This window comes from Ornithodoros turicata, chromosome 9 (assembly GCF_037126465.1).
Source record: "Ornithodoros turicata isolate Travis chromosome 9, ASM3712646v1, whole genome shotgun sequence".
NCBI lineage: Eukaryota > Metazoa > Arthropoda > Arachnida > Ixodida > Argasidae > Ornithodoros > Ornithodoros turicata.
Genome location: NC_088209.1, coordinates 4207597 through 4227139, shown reverse-complemented (window position 1 = coordinate 4227139; position 19543 = coordinate 4207597). Strand labels below are relative to the sequence as shown.

Here is a 19543-nt window from a genome sequence, read left to right as displayed (position 1 = left end):
TGCAGCCCTTGTCTCATTGCGAAGTTTCTTCGCAACACGTGGTTTGTCTGGATTTCAATGTTCTTTGTTCTTCTTTCAGGACGTCACTGAGGAAAGCTGCGCCGCTTATTGACGATTCGGGGTTCCCAGGCCATGCTTTGTGCAGAAAATTGTATGAAGAAATACCCAAGCAGAAATAGTATTTTGGTTAAAGCTTGGACACATATTCTGTAACTGGGACAGATACTGCTAATGAATAATACTAATGATGCTAATACATGTTTGTGTCGTCCCTAAGTGTGGTCTGCCTCGGCCAAATCTCGTTGTTTAACATACTGCTAACTCCAGTTGTTCAACTGGAACCTCGGTCGAATGGGTTCAATATTGACATGCTCACATTGAAGAATGGCATTGCCAGGGTGCTTGCCATACGGCAAATTTTTACCAGAATTTCATTACCTTTTACTCTCAGTATCCTGAGTCACTTGGACACCAATGAGCGCAGAGCGTCGAGAAGCCACTCGCCAAGCATTGTCTTTAATTTACATTATAGCACACGTGCCTGGAACTCGTTACATCCAGAAATAAAACTCAAGACCGATTTTTCTTTGTTTAAAAGCTATTGAAACTACATTTACTTTCTTCAGATGAGCATGTTTAAGTTACTTGATATTGTATGCTATAAGTTACTAGATATCTGCATTTAGTTCGCTTCCAATAGATTGCTATTGTGGAATGTTCAAGAGACGGTTCTCACACGGCTCCTTTGGTCATCGTCCCTCTCATCGCCACCTACCAGGTGTCTGCCAACACCTTGCTCGATGAGCATCCTATAGTTTAGTATTCACCCACCAATTGGATGTACTGTGTAAGTCAGAAATTTTAGCGTAATCACTCAAAAGAGTGTAAATCGACAGTTCCTAGCGGACTAGTCAGGACAAGATCTTATTACCATTTCAAGCAATAGTATGCTTAAGCTCCACGTGGGCTGCAATAAATATGGTCCAGCCCATAGGCTTGGTGTTTTCGATGAACTATGAAATGATGAGTGAAATACGACATACCAAACAACAACCCAAGAAAACAACAAAGTGCTACACAAACCTCGCGCAGAGATGCACCAGTGTGAATTGTGCTCTTGAAAAAAGAGAGTCCCAGGTGAACACCCATTAGGGCATGCTCGTATTCACCAACGCGTTTAAACCTTCTGTTTAGCGATGTCGGACACGTCGTGACACATCACGTGATGTATCCGACTTAGAGGACCGATCTTTGGCAAGTATGACCACAGCACATGCACATTATTTATAATGTCACAAGACGGGTGAGGGAAAATTGTGAGAGAGAAGGTAAGGGCAAAAAGAGTGCGAGGGCGGAGAGTAGAGAGCCGCGCTGCTTCGTGAGGCTGTGGGATTCGAGTGAACCATGGCTGTGTATAGGTGATTAGGCCTATCTGAATGTTAGAAATGCGAAACGAGGCGACGCATGGTCGCTAAAGCATTGTACACCGAGAGGGTTGGCCATTTTATTGAAGAGGCAGCAGTGCGCATTCACACGAGGTAGTTTGGTGTACTTTTGTCAGTGTTCGGTCGTCTAATGTACTTGGGTTAAAATAGGGTCGCATTTGCACGGACCGTCTTGTTTTGCGGAACTTGTCTATTATACTGCAAGGATACGTTTATGACTAGCACGTTCATGAGTAATGGCTATACGTTTATGAGCCTAACGCCGTGCTCGCAATAACTCTTGTGCAAGCACTTCGTCACGGTAGGCGACACTGACAGGACCCGAAACAAGATGATTGATCGCAAAATGCCCATATTCCCTAGCATGCTCCTGACCATCTTGTTGAAATAAGATTGCGCACTTCTATACAGGGAATGTGTGCCAACGGGGGCTTACGGCGCTCCAACTGGGGATATTGCAGGTCGCGTAATGATACGTTCCTCACATACATGGGACGATTGACGGTGGTGAATATGTTGTTTCTAGGTTACCGTATACCATTTCCCATTGATGTGACGGAAGGGAGCTGGAAACTTTGGAAACGTAAATACGTGCTGTAGTACATTTTGCACCCACCCGCTTCATCCTTCCACCCAGTGTTGGTTGTGAGAGGTGTTAAGGTCTCCTCTCCAATGCGATTGTAGTGCTGTACCACACATTACTACATTTCTACCTGCATACCTCTACACTACATCCTTGTACATATCATAATGCACTGAATTGGTTACTCAGTTCAGCTAACGAAAATTCATTATTACATTATGATTGTCTCTTGTTACCATGAGACTTATTCGCAAAATATGAAACTCGCTGCACCCTAATGTATATACTTGTGATCAGCCATCAGACTTGATGCAATTGCTGTATGAGATCTCGACACTGCGGAAATAATGCTACACACTAATGCCATTGAATTAGAATTCAGAATAAATCCGTCCAAAGTAAATTATTTATTCAGAGGAGACAAACAAAATACAAACTGAGGTATTCTTAAAGGCTTCAAACATATCGTATTGCGAAGATGCCCTATGACGTTTCGTTAGTTGCATTGTGCTTATTTGTTTCAAGTGATTTATCACTGAAGAGCACCTTGGCCAGATGCAAATACGATTTATTTGCCCATTCTTTACAGCTCCTCTCTTTACTTCATACATGCATTGTGACTATTTGACTGTCAATGTCTTCACACCATTAAGTGTCAAACCATCATAATCATTATCACTCTGCCAGTATCCCGCAAGGGTCCATTCTCGGGCCTTTTTTGTTTTTGGTTTATACGAATGATCTGATTTCCTACCTAAAAGTACCAACAATTTTATATGCTGATGGCGCCTCCATATGTCTACAAAGCTCCAACATCAGGGATCTGTACGCTAAGGCAAATGACACAGTTTCTAAGATCCATACAGGGTTGAAGTTCAACGATTTAACTGTCAGCTGGTCGAAGTCGTCCTATGTTGTGTTTAAATCACCTCAAATGTTCACGGGAGGATTCAGTGCCAATTTAGTACTCGGCCCCGACACTATTAGTAAACGCTCATCTGTCAACTATTTAGGTATAATTCTTGACGAACACTTATCGTGGCATGAACACACATCGCATGTTCGCAAAAAGGTCTATTCGGGTATCTATGTAATAACTAAATTTAGATTATTTTCCTGTTGTCGATTCACAGAGCGGTTTATATGCCCTTCATTCAAAGTCATATTACGTATGGTATTGAATGCTATGCCCTAACCTACGACTCAACAACTAACTCCATCAATCTTGCGCAAAAGAAAGCGCTGTGCGCTATATTATCACTGCAAAGACAGGAAAGTGTTACTTTTGCCTTTCAATTGCTGAATGTCCCTCAGGTAAAAGTGTTGCTAATGCGCAGGTTGTGTTCTATCGTCTACAAACGAAGAAATGATATGTGTTTCATACCATTTGTTATTCTACATGAAAGGAACAGTGTTATTCCACTAAGTCGTACCATGGATCGTACTCACTAAGTCTTCCCAAAATTAGGACAAACTATGGTTATTATTCATTTCAGTATACAGCAGCAAAACATGGAATACGTTACCACTTCCTATACAAGGGAGTAGATCAATATATGGTTTTAAAAGGCACATTAAAAATCACTTTGAGCCCATAGCTCCTTGTGATACTGACTACATGTGATCAACCATGACCAGTACGCATGTTATACTGTTTATTCAATTGCTGTCGTGCTTTTTCTCGTTTCTGTCTTGTTATTATTAAAAAACTGCATTGACACACAATATTTTTTTTCGAGGAATTAATCGGTTTCGGTTTACACATTTTTTGCGCGGAGCAGTGCCTCAATGCGCTCTTTGGATCATCTATCCGACTGTCAATTTCGTGTTCATCCGCCTGGTTTACGCAAGGGACGACGGGAGATTACGAACAATGACGACGTGAAGACCCGAGACAGTGAAAAAATAACAGAAAACAATTTTTCAGACACAGCTCAAAATTTTAATGGCACCCAAGGCTTAAATACACAAAGATCTCCGGAGAGGAGGATTGAGCAGAAAGCATGGGTTGCTGACGCAACTGCGACGTGTAGCTATCTGCAAAGATTCCCTAAGTAATCTACGCCATAAGTCCTTTTCTTTACACAGTACTTCAGTTTCAGAAAAGATAGGTTCGCATCCGTTGCATTCACGCAAGTGCGCGACAAGTTCGCTGCTGTGTCTGAGAAATTGTTGTCTATTACTTCCTTCTTGTCTCGGGCCTTCATGCCGCCAGTATGAAGCAGCTAGACTGCGTCCTTTCACTATTTTCGAGTACAAACAGGGGCAAGAGACGCTTTGTTATCTGTTCTCTACGTGACCGGTAAACATCTGGCAGTGCTGTCTTTCCATAGGTGAGATAGCGCATAATAACGTTCTTTTATCATGGATTATGATGAATGGACCGCGAGCGCTGTGTGCTATCACACCAATGCATCTCCTGCTGTTTGCGGCTGCTTCTTATGTCCCATCACCACATTGCGCAAACTGGGAGGATGACAGCCGAATAGCTGATCAAAGAGCGCATTGGTATACACTTCTCCCCACAGGAAACATGTAAGGTGAAATCGATCAGTTACACAAAAAACACACAGTATCCACGCGTGTTTGTCTTGCAATATTTTTAACTGGAGGTCTCGATACGTAAACAGTGATTCCGAAAGCGCGCGAAGTAACATTTAAAAGTTATGATGTTGATATAACTACCGAGCGTACGCCAATGAGCCGCCCGCAACTCAATTCGTTGCCGGTGATTTCTACCTCAGATAAAGTTCTCCTATTGCACTACCTGTTTACCAATTATTCAGCCGGGGTACCTTATAAATAGGGTTTGAAGTTTTCGGCATTTTGCTATGCTGAAATTCCTCGGGTGTTCTTCGGCATTTACGTCCTTTGGCAAATTTCGGATATTTCCGGCAATTTTCCACAGACCAGAAAATAAATGCCCGAATCCGCATGCTTATAATTAGATACAAATTAAGTGTAACAGAGTCGTAATACGAACAGTGGCACGTGAGGAAGCTATGGTAACGTCATTGATTTTCATGCAAAACACGTAGAAAATGAAGGTGACATCTAGAACTTGTTGCAATAAATGCATGCACACATCATCATACTCTTGTCTGTCATAACAGGACGCCCTTTGCGGTTAACGACTCGCAGTTTCGAGAATGCACGTTCAACGCTTGCGCTAGAAACCGGCATTGCCAGCGTGTCCAATGCACATTTTGATAACAATGGCCATGATTTAGAGCGGGATGTCCAGAACTTGATAGGGGACACCTCATATGGTGGACACACAGAAGCAGCGTACTCAGAAAACTCTTTTCTAACATCAATCATTAATGACTCATTTCGCAAAGCATTTGAGAAGAGCTCTACGTACAAAATGAAGTGTGTGGAGACCTCAAACTTAAGTTGGTTAAGGTTGAAAATTTGCACGCAGTACCACTTCCTGGTTGGACTGCACATTTCGCTCTTCAGGTGCGATTCATTCGTTGTGCAAAACCTGGTATAGTATTGCGAAAAAGCTTCCAGAGCGTCCGCACGGTCACCCTCTTGTAGTTAATCCAAAAGAGAGGCTGATAACCGCGAAGGAGTGCAGGAAGCCGAACAGCCAAAATGGCATGTACGTCACATACTAACATCTTCTCTGATTCAGGTTCTTTGATTATGTTAAGGACTTCAGTTGACGAGAAGTTTCATCTTGACGGAAAGGCATTGCACCTAAAGCAAAGAACTACGCTCAAGAATAAGGAGCATTCCCCTAGGAGCTTGCTGCAGTTCTCCCACTGCCTTGTTTTTTTTAAATTTTATTGCGCAGTGACAATGCGCCGCAGATCGGAAATATTTTGCATGGTGACTCCTTGCGGACAGCTGCACAGGAGCAGCAGGATTTCGAGTCATGTTAATTGTCACTTCTATGCTCATTTAAATTGCAATTCGAAGAATTTAGGACCTCAATTTCATTGTGGATTTCAGTACACGCGATGCACACAACGCTTCTGGGAAAGCAATTTCTGTGGTCTGCACCTCGGACGACATGGAATTAATTGACAAAATGTGAATCCTGTAATCCCAGTTTCTGCACATAGTAACTACCTCCACACAAATATGAGTAGTCTTATTTTTACCAGTGTACTATTGGCTGGCGTATTTGGCTATGCAAAATGGCACAACAGTTCACGCACCCTCCCACGCACGTTCATCATAACTCAGAATTTTGCTACAGTTGATTACCTGGTACCAGCTTTCACTCCAATGGCCAATGATTCAAAATATGCGCCAAAAAGTTTCAGATTGCTTGCCGGCGGTTTAGGGAATGTGACCATGTGGCACACACATTCTAAATGAAAGGGAATGAATTTGCTCAAAGAAACATAGGCTTGCACTTTGTTGAGTTTTGCAGAAGTACACCTATGAAGTCTGGGTTTGTTTTCGTGATGAAGAAGTTCTGCGAAGTGACGGTGCTCCAATCGATACTACCACGGCGACAAACTTGGGTGGGCCGCGAAGCTGTCCAAGTAGCCCAGTGTGATGAAGTGCCCACGTGGGCTGGTACCGGTCTCGCGCATGCTCGCAGGATGCGCGTTCCTAGCGCCATCCAAGCGGTCGCGCATACACCACACGCTCTCCTCACGGCTCCAGTATGGTCTGGGCAGGTTAGGACAGCTCTGAACAAGCAAGGAGACACAGGAATGCAAAGTTTTGTGAAAGGAAGAAAAAAATATCCTAACAATGAGCGCCATCAATAACTAATAACGAGCACTATGCAGACATCAAATCAACCGACTGTCAGCAGTAACAAGGAGCACAGAAGGAGGACACATCCGTTCCATCGGACAGCTAGGCAAAGAACTCAGCAGTGATGTTTTTTCCCTCCTCCTGAATAAAGTTATGCATCTGCCCCTAGTGGTTACTTTGTGTACAAATTTAATCGCAAAATTATTAAGAGTCCTGGCAGTGCTACTCTCGTCCAGATCAAGGGTGTGGCAGCAGTATCGTCATTGTGAAGACAATAATGACATTGTCCCCGCAAGTTCTTGTCAAAAAAGAATACAGAGGAGAAGCTCGGTGTATCAACAAAGGAAAGCATGCATCATAAGACAGAATGGCATGGCACAGGGCTAGGCACGTCTGGACATTGCTCAATGAGCATTGTCATGCGAAGAAAAATATAGGCACGCACGACCGCTAGACAACAATGGAAAGTAAGCACACTGCAGAGGTGAGTGAGAACATACACTTGAACAAAAGTGGAAAATACACTAACCAGAATTAAACAATATCTAAACACACACACACTCCACTTATTCAAACAAACAGTCCTTACAAACAGTCCAAAAACAGTCCTTATTGTAAGTTTGCTGTCCACATAATCCACAAAAATCAATGCACACCATGCTCCACTGAAGAGCACGTCCGTACCTCGTGAGAGGCAATCCTTTCATTTTCTGGGGCTAGACGGTCACCAGTAAAAGCGACAGCGTAGTCGACTATCTGGAAATGAACAAACCACTCTGGACGCCATTAATTAGGAATTAGAGATAATTACGACCCCCCACAGTAATCAGCATCGTCCAGTGAGTCATCACACTAATTGGGAAGCATCTAACACGTGTCCAGAGTGCTCTGCATGATTTCAGATAGTCGTTGCCATAAAAACAAAAAAAAGGAAATAGAGAGGAGAGAAGCAGTTTAGTTGAAGATCAACGACGCCATCTTGAAGAAAGCGGTCTGGAACGGCCGCTGACCATCGCTGGCTCGATGGTTACAGGGGCAGGTGACTACCTAGTTGTAAGGCATCACGCCAGGTGGCGCCACCACCCTTCTCGTGACCACCAGTTCTGAACATCCTGGGACGTCACGAGTGACGTCATCATGGCGTATCTGGGCAGCGTACGACAGCTCTGGACGAGCAAGGAGAAAAACACTCGTAACCGAGACAGAGGAATGCAAACTGCTGCGAAACCAAGAGTTAAATATACTAACACGAAGCACCATCAATGGCCAGCAACAAAGGGGACAAGGCAAACAACATGTCAGCACAACAGCAGTCACGAGGAGCACAGAACGATGCGTCCGCTCCATCCGACAGCCAGGCACCGAGCTGAATCATAATGTTTTTTTCCTCTATAAAATCAAGCATCTGCACCCGCTAGTGGTTACTTTTTGAATTAATTTCGTGACAAAATTATTCAGAATCATGCCAGCGCTACTGTTGTTCCTGAGAGCAAGGCAGCTTTTGCGGAAGATTGCAAAATGGCAGGGATGCCTGGACATGAACAACAACAACCCGCACTCCACATGCACGGGCAAATCACTGCTAATCAGAAACAAAGCGAGGACAAAGTTATCACATCCGAAAGAATTAGCCACACAACAAATCAGCCCACTGTCCAACACAACAGCAGTCACGAGGAGAGTAGAACGATGCGTCCGCTCCATCTGACAGCCAGGCACAGAACTGAATCGTAATGCTTTCTTCCCCTACATAAAGTCATGCATCTGCCCCCTAGCGGTTACGTTTTGAATTAATTTGATGACAAAATTATTAAGAATCATGGCAATGCTACTCTTGTTCCCGAGGCCAAGGCAGCTTGTGCAGAACACAGAAAATGGTGGTGATGCATGGACAGGAGCAACAACAACTAGCGCCCGGCAAGTACGGGCACGTCACTGCTAATCGCAAACAGAGTGACCACATCTGTTCCATCCGAGAGGCAGGAAAGAGAGCTGAATCGTAATGCTTTTTTCTCCTCTAAAAGCTACGCATCTGTCCTTGTTGCGGTTACTTTCTGAACCAATTTCATCGCAAAATTATTAAGAATCGTTCTAGCTAGACGAAGGTTGTGATCGACGTTGGTTGTGACGATCGAGGTTGTGACGAAGAATGATCAACAAGAATCCTTCTCGTGTAAAACAGAAAAACTACAGAACTAGATGCATCATCAAAGGAAAGCATGCATCATAACACAGAACAGGTCAGGGCATGTCCGGACATTGCTCAATGAGCACTGTCACACAAGGAAAATATCACTACTGCTGGGCAACAAAGGAAAGCAAGCACAGAGAGACACTTGAACACAGTGAAAAAGACACTCACCAGCATCGAATTATTTCCACGTACACGGCACTCCTGTATTGCTTGACACAAAACCCACCAGAATGGTCGCACAACGCCCACCAGCGGCGAGCCACACATCCATACCCTGTTAGAGTCACACTGAATCCCACTCAGGCTACACTTTTCCACTAACGGAATCAACACACGCCATCCATCACTAAGACATACATACCTGCGAGAGGCCAAGAGGGAAGTGAATCCTTGACCCCTCTGTGGGCCTTGCTTATTGGCCCTGGGCTCATTGGTCATGACGTCATTCTATTGTATCAAGGCTATACTTTTTTTTTTCACTAATGCCAAAACACAACTGCTATGGACAAGGTCCACCTGAAACAATAGAGCCGCGGTATGACGTCTTTACCCAGGCTTGGTGCTGCACGGTTCAAGGGCGCGCTGTAGACAGGGGACCTGTTAGTTATTGAATCACTATACAAAGATTATTTCCTTCATTCTACTACAATGATTGCATAAAAGATAGAAAAACTGTTGCAGAAAAGCACAAAACGCCACGTATGAAAATTGATCGTAATAAGTATGCTTTTTAATCCCAAAGACTTACTAAACGACCAGATAGTCTTACATATGTCCTGAAAGAACAAAATATCCTAACGAGTAACAGCGTCAATGGCTAAATACAAGGAGCTCAGTGAGGCATCTCTGTTCCATCCAAGAGCCAGGCAGATAACTGAATAATGACGCTTTGTTCCTCCTGAATAAAGCCACGCACATGTCCCCCTTGCGGTTACATGCTGAACTAATTTAATCACGACATTATTAAGAATCATGCTAGCGCTACCCCCATTCAGATCATGGGCGTGGCAGCGCTACCGTCATCGTCAAGACAGTGCTTCAACAAGAATGTTGCTTGTCAAAAAGAAAAGCTACTGAACTACATGCGTCAACAAAAGGAAAGCATGCATCATATGACAGAACAGGTCTGGGCAGTTCAGTGCATTGCCAAACGGGCACTATCACGCGCGAAAAAGTCACATGTTTGCCAGACAACATGGGAAAGCAAGAGCAGAGAAACACTTGAACAAAGTGAAAAACACACATTCCAGGATCAAACTATTTCTAAACACACACACACACACACATACACACGCACACACACACACACACACACACATACACACACATTCAACTTACTCAAAAACAGTCCTTATCGTAAATCTGCCCAGGAAAATGCACACCATTGACCAGTGAGAACTAAACCTCCCATTTTTTGAGGCTACACTCCACTAATGGTCAACACAATGCTACAGATACCTGAAACATAGAGCCACTGCATGACGTCATCACATTCTTCTTCATTGCCCCCACTACCAACCTTCCCGAACAGTCTCTTAGTCAGCTGGACTCTCGCCCCTTCTCCCTATCGAAACTGCTTGGTCCCTGACCCAATCCAGCCCAGCAATGATCTGCGCTCAAAAGCTCTTTTGATATTTCTGGACACCATCGGACTTCGATCGTTGTTGTGAGGGGGCTCGTTATTTTATTCCCCACATCCCCACCAGCAATGGGGTAGAGTATCGCCTTTGGCGATGAACCTCCCTGCTCTCCAAAGTCAAAATAAAGTTGTTGTTGTTCATTACATCTTGTCTGAAGAGGTGCAGAGTGGGGCTAGGCAGCGGCAAAGGCAAACCCTACAATTATTTATTGAATCGCAAGATTATTTCCTTGGCAGGAGCTCTGCTGCTGTTAAAGTGATGAAACAGTGCGCTCGCTCGGGGAATCAGTAAGGGGTCCCGATCGCGCGCGTCCTTGCGTCAGAGTGCCCAAATCGAGAGAGCGGGCCGCGTGTGCCTCGCGTGGGGACGCGATTCCAGTGCACTGTTTTATCACTTTAACAGCAGCAGAGCTGACATGCTAAATGATGACTCCCACAAAGTAATGAACTCTTGAAAATGACAAAGTAAATAAAAAGATACCGTGTAGTTGTTGTTGTTATCATTTCCTATGTAGTATTAACACAACGGGAGTGAGACTTAGTTGGCGTCTCTTATAGAAATTCGACATGCAGCAGACGATTATCCTTGCGATAAATATTTTATTCCAGTGCCAGCAGAACGCATTCAGAAACTCTTCGAGTGTGTGAGGTGAGCAAAAGCCGTGTTGATGGGTGCGCGCTGCTCTGTTGGGTACTGAAGCTTGAAATCAATGATGTTGGAATGACTATTTTATCTCATTTTATTTGATCATAAGCGACTCACCTATTTGGTGAAGGGTCGTGTGCTTGTGAACATTTGTAAACTGGTTTTGTTTAAAAATGATGCGAGGTAAGCGTGTAGCCAATGATGTTCTCATTTACCCGTTCCACTCAGTAGTATTAGAAAATATATGGGTGTAAGCAAGTCGAAGTAAAATGAAACCACTCCCCTTCTGTATTATAATTGCTGCGCAAGAACACGCAGCGCTTTTTCCTTGGATGTATCGCTAACAAGCATTCCTGAGCCACTTTATTTTTTTTGGTTTGCGACGGTCGACTGGCGATATCCTATTACATACGGAGCGAAGCTCTATCGTTTCGTCGGCGCGCACGTATACAGGACATGTAGGCTGTGGTTTCACGCGTGGCAAATTATTGACTTAGAGAAATAATACGGATTTCTGTGGTTGTGATGATACTTATTGGTTTTCGCTCGTGGCGTGTGCATGTGAAAAATGACAGTGAGTGATGTGTTTGTGAAGCTGGGATCTCACTTTGCAAGTTATTTTTGTTTGCCATTTCGTGTGACACGAGTGATAAATTTTTGTACTATTGCATGAAATATTGGTTTTAAAATAATGGTTATCGCGTTTGTATTGCAATTTGTAGTATGGGACGAGCATTTTTAGTAGAATTGGCTCGCGAACCTGGTGAAGCCCTTGTTTTGGGCAGGCTATTTTATGGCGGTGTACTGTTCTTGATATGCTGCGAAGCAACGAACCGCAACGGCAGCCACAAAGCTGCCTCAGTGGCAGCCCACTGAGGGGTTCACTCCCCTCAGTGAAATTCTGTCTGCTGCATATCAAAGGAGCATTGGGACCTGATGATGTACTGCAAATCCTGAAGTTGAATTCTTTGAACCTTCATTTAAAGAAACCAAGTGTGATCTCGTGTGGTGCTGACGGAAAAGCAGTTTCAACAAGGTTAGCACAGTTATATTTCAGTTCCAAGTCTACACACTCAAAACCATGCAAGTGCATCTGATCATTCTCGTAGCTGTTCTGTAATGGTAACACCTATGCTTTGTTACGTATCCCACAGAACCCTCCGCTTCATGAACCCAGTTATATTTTATGTGACCCTTCTGATGGCTCCTTACTAGGCTACGCGGCTCTGAAGCATTGAGACGACGGAAGGTCGTGGGGGCTGCACCTCTGCTTCCGAAAGATGAGACGGTATATACTTCCACACTGTGCTTACTGGCTTTATATCGAGTCTGACAGATCCGACAGACCTGGACTGCCTTTTTCAAAGAAGTTTGAAATGTAAGTATTGTTATATTGGTTTCACATATCCCCACCACATGTTGAGTGTGCATATCGCTGTACTTTTGATGCTATAGCATATCTAGCGTACGTTCTTATTGAACACCTAGTGTGGAAAACTCGACACCAGTTTTGGCGTTTTGGCGCACTATAGTCTGAGTTGCGTATGTAACATTAAAATTGAATCATCATCATCATCATCTTTAACTGCCATTATTCAATTGAAGTGCCATGTTTCAGTTGTATACAATGATATAGCCAGAGATATTTTTTACCTTCGTTCTGGAGTTGCTCATTTTAGAAGAACAGTCACTGTGAAGTTTGTTTTCGGAAACATTAAGAGGACTAAAACCAAACAGTTTTCTTTCAGAGCATCCCTTATGCACCTGCATTTCAATTAAGATCTGTGTTACAAGAATGACAGACCACTCAACAGCGATGAACATTTGAAGGTGGAAGTGCTGGAACGAAGATGCGTTAATCTGTGTGAAACGTGCTTTGTATGTGTCTGAGTCGAGGGCATAGATCCCAAGCTAATTTCTGTCTTCAGAAGAGGTATCAACTATGCTTCTTCTATCTACTAACCAGCTCCACTTTTTATGGTTCCCTGTAAACTAATGGAGCACATCATATACAAGCACGTTGTTCACCATGTTGAGTCTATCATTTTTTTTTTTTAAATTCCAGCATGGCTTTAGAAAAGGGTATTTAGGCAAAACTAACATATTTCGGTCACGGCATTTTAAACTCTCTTGATTTCTGGGTCCTCGTAGGTGCAGTATTTTTTTTCCAAGGGCTTTTGACACTGTGCTTTAAGCTCGCTTGTTGGCCAAACTATCCTCATTAAAATTTGATCCTGCTACCATTAACAGGATATGCAGTTTCTTGACTAACCGCCACCGTACCAACATTCGTGAGGAGAACCTATCATATCGTCACCATACCGCGTTTGTCACGTTACATTTGCATCATATTTTAATCTAGTGTGAAGCAAGGCCTTCAGGTGTTCGGTCTTGTATAATTTCACGCCCCTCCTTTATGTAACACCACACGTTCTTCAACCTACGACAGATAAATAAATATATTGCCAAGCAAATTGTTTACAAGGCTCATTACCCCATTTCACCACTTTACCGCAAGCAATTGTTAGAGTAGTGGTCCAGGGTATGAAGCTCGCCACTAATCGTCATTCAAACAAAGTTCATAATGTAGAATACTTTACTTAAAACGCCGACTTAACACAGCGATTGAGAACATAGAGAGTGAACGTTTCGTCGCCTATCCGGGTGGTCTCATCGCTACAACAAAGAACAGTCATAAACAACAATGAAGGAGTCAAATCACTGGTCCTTTCATCCAAGGTGTTTCATACGCCATTTGAAGGGTACCCTGCCTATCAGGGATTAAGACTGTGCATATAAAGTTAAGTGCATACACTGTGATGCCACCTACATTGGCGAGACAGACAAAAGACGTGGGACAAGACTAAAAGAGCACAGAAGGGACTTTGCCAGGGCTTCTAACGCTACTCAAACCAGGACCGATTTAGTATTAGTCTACCATTGTTGGTTTAAGGGACATGTATTTAATTTCGATGGTGCGGTAACACCACATGACTTGCACATGACTTGCGATGTTCCCTAGGAAGTTCTTAGACTCCTGGTTTATCAGACGTGATTCATTAGCCTGTAATACAAACCGAGGCCTACCCTTTTAGATGTGTATGACGCCCCCTTAGATAAGTAGGCTGATGTGCTCGTCTTTAGCCTCTGTTATGGCCACCCGGATAGGCGGCAAAATGTTTACGCTCTGTTTTTAATCGTTGTGTTAAGCGGTGTTTGCAGTAAAGGATGTTATGTTATGAGGTCGTCACCCGGCATTTAGAATATATTTTAAAATAAAGGTGTTGTTTTACAAAGATCATTACATTGTAGAACTCATTCTTATTGCCTATTGTTTAGGGGATGCCACTCTTGAAGTCACATAAAGCACTGAAGGGCCAATTACGAAAGTACAGACAATCTGATTTATATTCTCGCCTACATGGCACAGCGTATGCATGAGGTAGCTCCATTTCAGGAGCCTGAGAACACTCAAAGCAATTAGTGTGCTAGCATTAGATATTGTGTGTAGCATTACATATTTGCTTTTGCTATAGGGCAACTAACAACGGTGGACAAAAAGACAGTTACAACCTCTTTCCACAAAAGACACTCAGACTCATTAGCAATTTCCTGCAAGAGAGCTAAGGCTTTTCCAGAGTACTAGAACAAGGCTACGTGAATGTAGATAACAAGAACTCGTACACCAGAGGTCAGTGTTACACACACCTGCTTTCCATCAAAACTGTTAAAAGGTGTGACCCCCTAAACTTGCGCAAACTTCCTGGAGTGTCTTCACTGGGCACTGTCGCTGTTGCTCTCATAAGGTGCTCTCTATGAACCTGACTCCCAGTTCGGGATGCACTGCCTGAGATAACTTCAGCATGCTTTCCCAACATGAATGGTCGCAACTTCTATGAGCAGTGTTGTACTTACTGAAAGCAGTATGAAATGCTATGCCTTGACAGGTTATGTTGATATCCTTCTTAAGACCGTAGAGAGATGTTCCTTGCTCGCTTTATTCCAAACCACACTATCAGACGGAAGCCCACTTGCCACCAAGCCGACGAGTATTGCCTCACAGTCAGGGCAATCAAGGGAATCAATCACTGAGGTTCAGAAAAAGCTGTTTTCTATGGGGATCTGATCCAGGACTGAGACATTAGTAGCCCCTAGAAAGCACCAAGGTTTCTTTGAATTTTAGACGTGCCAGCTTTTAATTTCCTCCTTCCCCCTTTTTTATGTAGTACCTTATTACTTTAGCCTTATCAACTTTGGAGGTTGAGGATGTGGAGATGATGTACGAGGTGGAGTTAGGCTTTAGGCACAATGAGACAAAGTGTGACAACATACCTGCTGAGAATGTTTATATATCATTTGCACAAAGGGAGGATAGGTATTACAATACATGTTTCATCTCTTTCTGGTTTTGATATTTATTTATTCATGAATATACCTCAAAGGCCCTTGCGGGCATTACATGAGGGGGGACATCAACATGGGTCACTTAACAAATACAGAAGTTACAAGGAACATGCTTATTTGCTTTTCATTTGTTCGTCAGTCTTGATCAATAAATTTTTCACTGTAGCAACGGTACACAATGTCACGAAAGGAGTGCATCTATCGTTCCGCCAGACTCATTAAAAAGCACTAGTGTTGTGTTACAACACAACATATTGAACTCATGAACCATGCATCATCCTGAGAGCTATAAGTCATCTTAAATACAGATGCCGAATTATTTTAAATGCGATAGACGAGCTGTGCGGAGAGGTACCTCCAGTTAGGATGCTGGGTACTCGAAGTCTGTGGCAGTTTCTGTGTGGAAGGCTCGCCAGATCCTGTTCACCGCACAGGTTGGGATGACCATGCTCTTGTTTTTCCCAACCCTGTGGCAACAACACCTTGCACACTGGCGATACGCAATATATCCATAGCGTCTACGCAGATGTACATAAAATACGTTTAGGCAAATAGGCAACAGGTCACAGTACAGGGTGTGTGTCGTGGCATTTCCACATGTACTTGAGAGTGACTGCAATTTATCTGCACACACCCTGTTTATTACTATATATGCTGTATTCTTTTAGAAACCAACATTTTTTTTACTTTTCAGTGAGTCGAAAGTAAGAAACTCAATATTGCTAAAAGCCTACGCTCAAAACCTAAGCACAGGGCAATACATAAAAAGGTGACTTAAGACACAGCACACTGACAATTACACAGTTGCCTATATTGCTTTTCTCCAATTCACAGTTCTGTATTGTGTCGTCTTTTATGTGCTGCGCCCTGTACTAGAGTTTTTAGCGACGTTAATGCAGGACCAAACCAATTTTGAGCGCTCAAATTTTAACATCGTTCGACAGGGCCACATGTGACTTACTTGTGAATATGGTCGCTCATAGGTTCGCAACTGCCCACGGAATTCAAAATATGCCACCTTCAGGACAGTCGACTGAGGCATAGAAGTTGGAAATCTTCGTAGGTTGTAACGCACTCATATTTCTCTCATTCGGCTGCGCTTTCGAGCTCCTTGCAGCACAAGCACTCGATCTCCTTCGGCATTATGACACACCAGCCGCACCGGCACCTTAAACAGCAAGCACGCATTAAATATGAGGACACGAAATTTCGGAGAACGTTTACATGTTCGATCAAGGTGTGCGTTAAAAAGCTCATCGCTTACCTGTCTGTCAAAGACCGGCGACTGTTCCTGCCAGCTTCATCTGTGACCGATGTTCGTAGAGCTCTGGCTTCGGCTCGCATTTTCGGCATCGGCGACGTTTCGAATGCGAGGCTCCCGAACTGATCAACACAGAGAATTTCCTTGTCGATCGCAGAAAGGTCAGAAAAAAGTTCCGGGCTCGAAGTCTCCGCATTCCTTGCTTCGACGTCCATATTGAAGATTGCTTTCCGGATGCCGCCCCTCTCACAAACTCACTAACAGAACTTCCGGCCCGGGCGCCCAATGAAACATGAACCTCACGGTTGCGTCACGCATATGAAAATTGCGGGATATCCACTACAAATAGGCTAGATTTCGGCGCCGATTGCGCGAGTTGACGAGGAAAAGCGAAGCTGGTTTTCAACTCCCCGTTTGGCAAACTTTGCCGCCGCGCACAGCAAAATATTTCGCGTGTGGCTTGGAGGCATATTATACCTTCGTAATAGATGCAAACGAAAGATTTGTTGAACTTCTTGTCAGAGTCCCTTTAACTGACAATATCCATTACATTTGTTCCGCATCTCTATTGTTTCGCTGTCGCGTAGGGGTGTCCATTGCCCTGTTGGTTTCTTGGTAGAAATGCAGAGTGTGTTACGAGTAGAAGTTATTTCCCCTGCTCACTAACGAGAATTTGTGCGTCGCCTTCCAAGCAAGAAATTGCCATCATCCGTTTAGTTTACGCGAAATGGAAAAATTAACTTCTGAATGCTCTATGATTTTCTGCCACAGGCTTAGGCCATTTCCCTGATGATCAGTGTTTTGTATGCGATGTTGCATGTCTCGACTTGCTTAGCAGTGCCTTTCTTAGAGCAATTTTCACCCGTAAAAATTCAGCGTATATGTATTATGCTGCCCGAGTAGAAGTCATTTTTCCATCATCGCTTATGGGAATTTGTGTAACCTTGTCCCGTGCTTTCTTTACACAGGATCAATGCAGTTGTGTGTATCGCATTATGCAATAATTTTGTAATAGCAGGAGTATGCGTGTTTTTCGCAGTTTATCAGTGTATGCTTCAGTTTGTAAAGTCATAGCAATTCGAGCACAAGTATGTGCAATTTTTCGCTGCTCTTTCCTTCTTTCAATGCCTTTGCACAGAAGAAAGCCGCTTTGTAAAGCTGAACAGTGTTTCATCATGAGAAGTGGATTTGTTTGTTTGTTTGTTTGGGGGGCGAGATGTTGTTGGGTGCTCGGTGTGTTTATGAAGTAAGCTGTTTGCAGTTATGGGTATTCGTGCGGAAATGCTTCCATCTGACCGCAGGGTAGAAATGCCTATGAAGAACACCACCCTCAGTGGTATTTGGTTAATTATTTCGGATGTTAGTCTGCTTCACTGCATGACAGAACCCGCTAGGCTGAAATGGGAAGAGAGAAAAACTTGGAGCGCTTGAGTGATAGTAATCTATGTAATAGCGCAATTATAGTACAGTTTCTATAATGAGTAGAATTTTAGGGCTCCAGAATTTATAGTTAACTTTTAGTTATAGCTTATTAAGAGTAGTACGGGCTTTTTGTGGTAGTTTTTCTAAACTCCAAAGCAAGAGGGAAAATCGTTAATATAGTAGGAGTGCAATCTTGCAATCAGCCGCATGCGTCCTTGAACCATGTAGCTGCATGCCTGGGTGATGACGTCATGCCGTGGTTCTATTGTTTTAGGTGGACCTTGTCCATAGCAGTTGCATTGGGTATTAGTGGAAAAAGCAGTGTAGCCTTGAGACAGTAATATGACGTCATGACCAATGAGCAAGGGCTGCAGAGGGCGCATGGATTCACTTCTCTCTTGGCCTCTCGCGGGTATGGATGTCCCACTGGTGGATGGCACATGTTGATTCTGTTCCAAGCAGTTGCATTGGCCATTAGTGGAAAAGTGTAGCCGCAATGGGATCCAATTTGCCTCTCACTGGGTACGGATGTGTGGCTCGTCACTGGGGGGTGGTGTGCGACAATTTTGGTGGATTTTGTGTCGAGCAGATTTATAGTGTGGAAGTGCTGTGTACATGGAAATACTTCGATGCTGATTACTGTTTCTTCACTTTGTTCTAGTGCCTCTCTGTGCATGCTTGCCTTTGTTGCCCTGCAGTCGCGCGATTTTGCCTTGTGTGACACTGCTCGTTGAGCAATTCCTGATGTGCCCTGACCTGTTCTGTCTTAAGATGCATGCTTTCCTTTGTTGATGCATCTAGCTCTGCATTTTTTTCTTTTTTGGACAAGAAAGGTTGTTGTTGGTCATTATTGTCTTGACGATGATGCCAGTACTGCCACAACCTTGATCAAAACAGGTGCAGTGCTAGAACGATTCTTAATAATTTCGCGATTCAATTGTAGCCCCAGAAAATTGAAGGATTACCTCTCGCGGGGTCTTGCTCTTCAGTGGCGCATTGTGTGCGTTGATTTTAGTGGATTCTGTGGCGGGCGAACTTACGATAAGGACTGTTTTTGAATAAGTGGAGTGTGTGTGTGCGTTGAGATATAGTTTAATGCTGGTGAGTGTCTTTTCCACTTTGGTCAAGTGTATGTTCTTTCGGCCCACTCAGCTGAATAGTGCTTTCTCTATGCTTGCTTTCCCTTCTTGTCTAGCAGTCATGCGAGCCTATCTTTTTCCTCGCATG

At 43.6% G+C, this 19543-nt stretch overlaps 1 protein-coding gene across 1 annotated transcript in view; it reads left to right on the top strand.

Annotated features, from left to right (window-relative positions):
• LOC135369212 (atlastin-2-like) overlaps positions 1-256 on the top strand; it is a 144159-nt gene extending 143903 nt beyond the window's left edge. The window contains exon 14 of the mRNA XM_064602841.1: positions 80-256. Coding sequence (XP_064458911.1) covers positions 80-81 — 2 coding nt within the window. The 3' untranslated portion in view covers positions 82-256. The remainder of the gene's footprint in view (positions 1-79) is intronic.
• Positions 257-19543: the final 19287 nt, after the last annotated feature.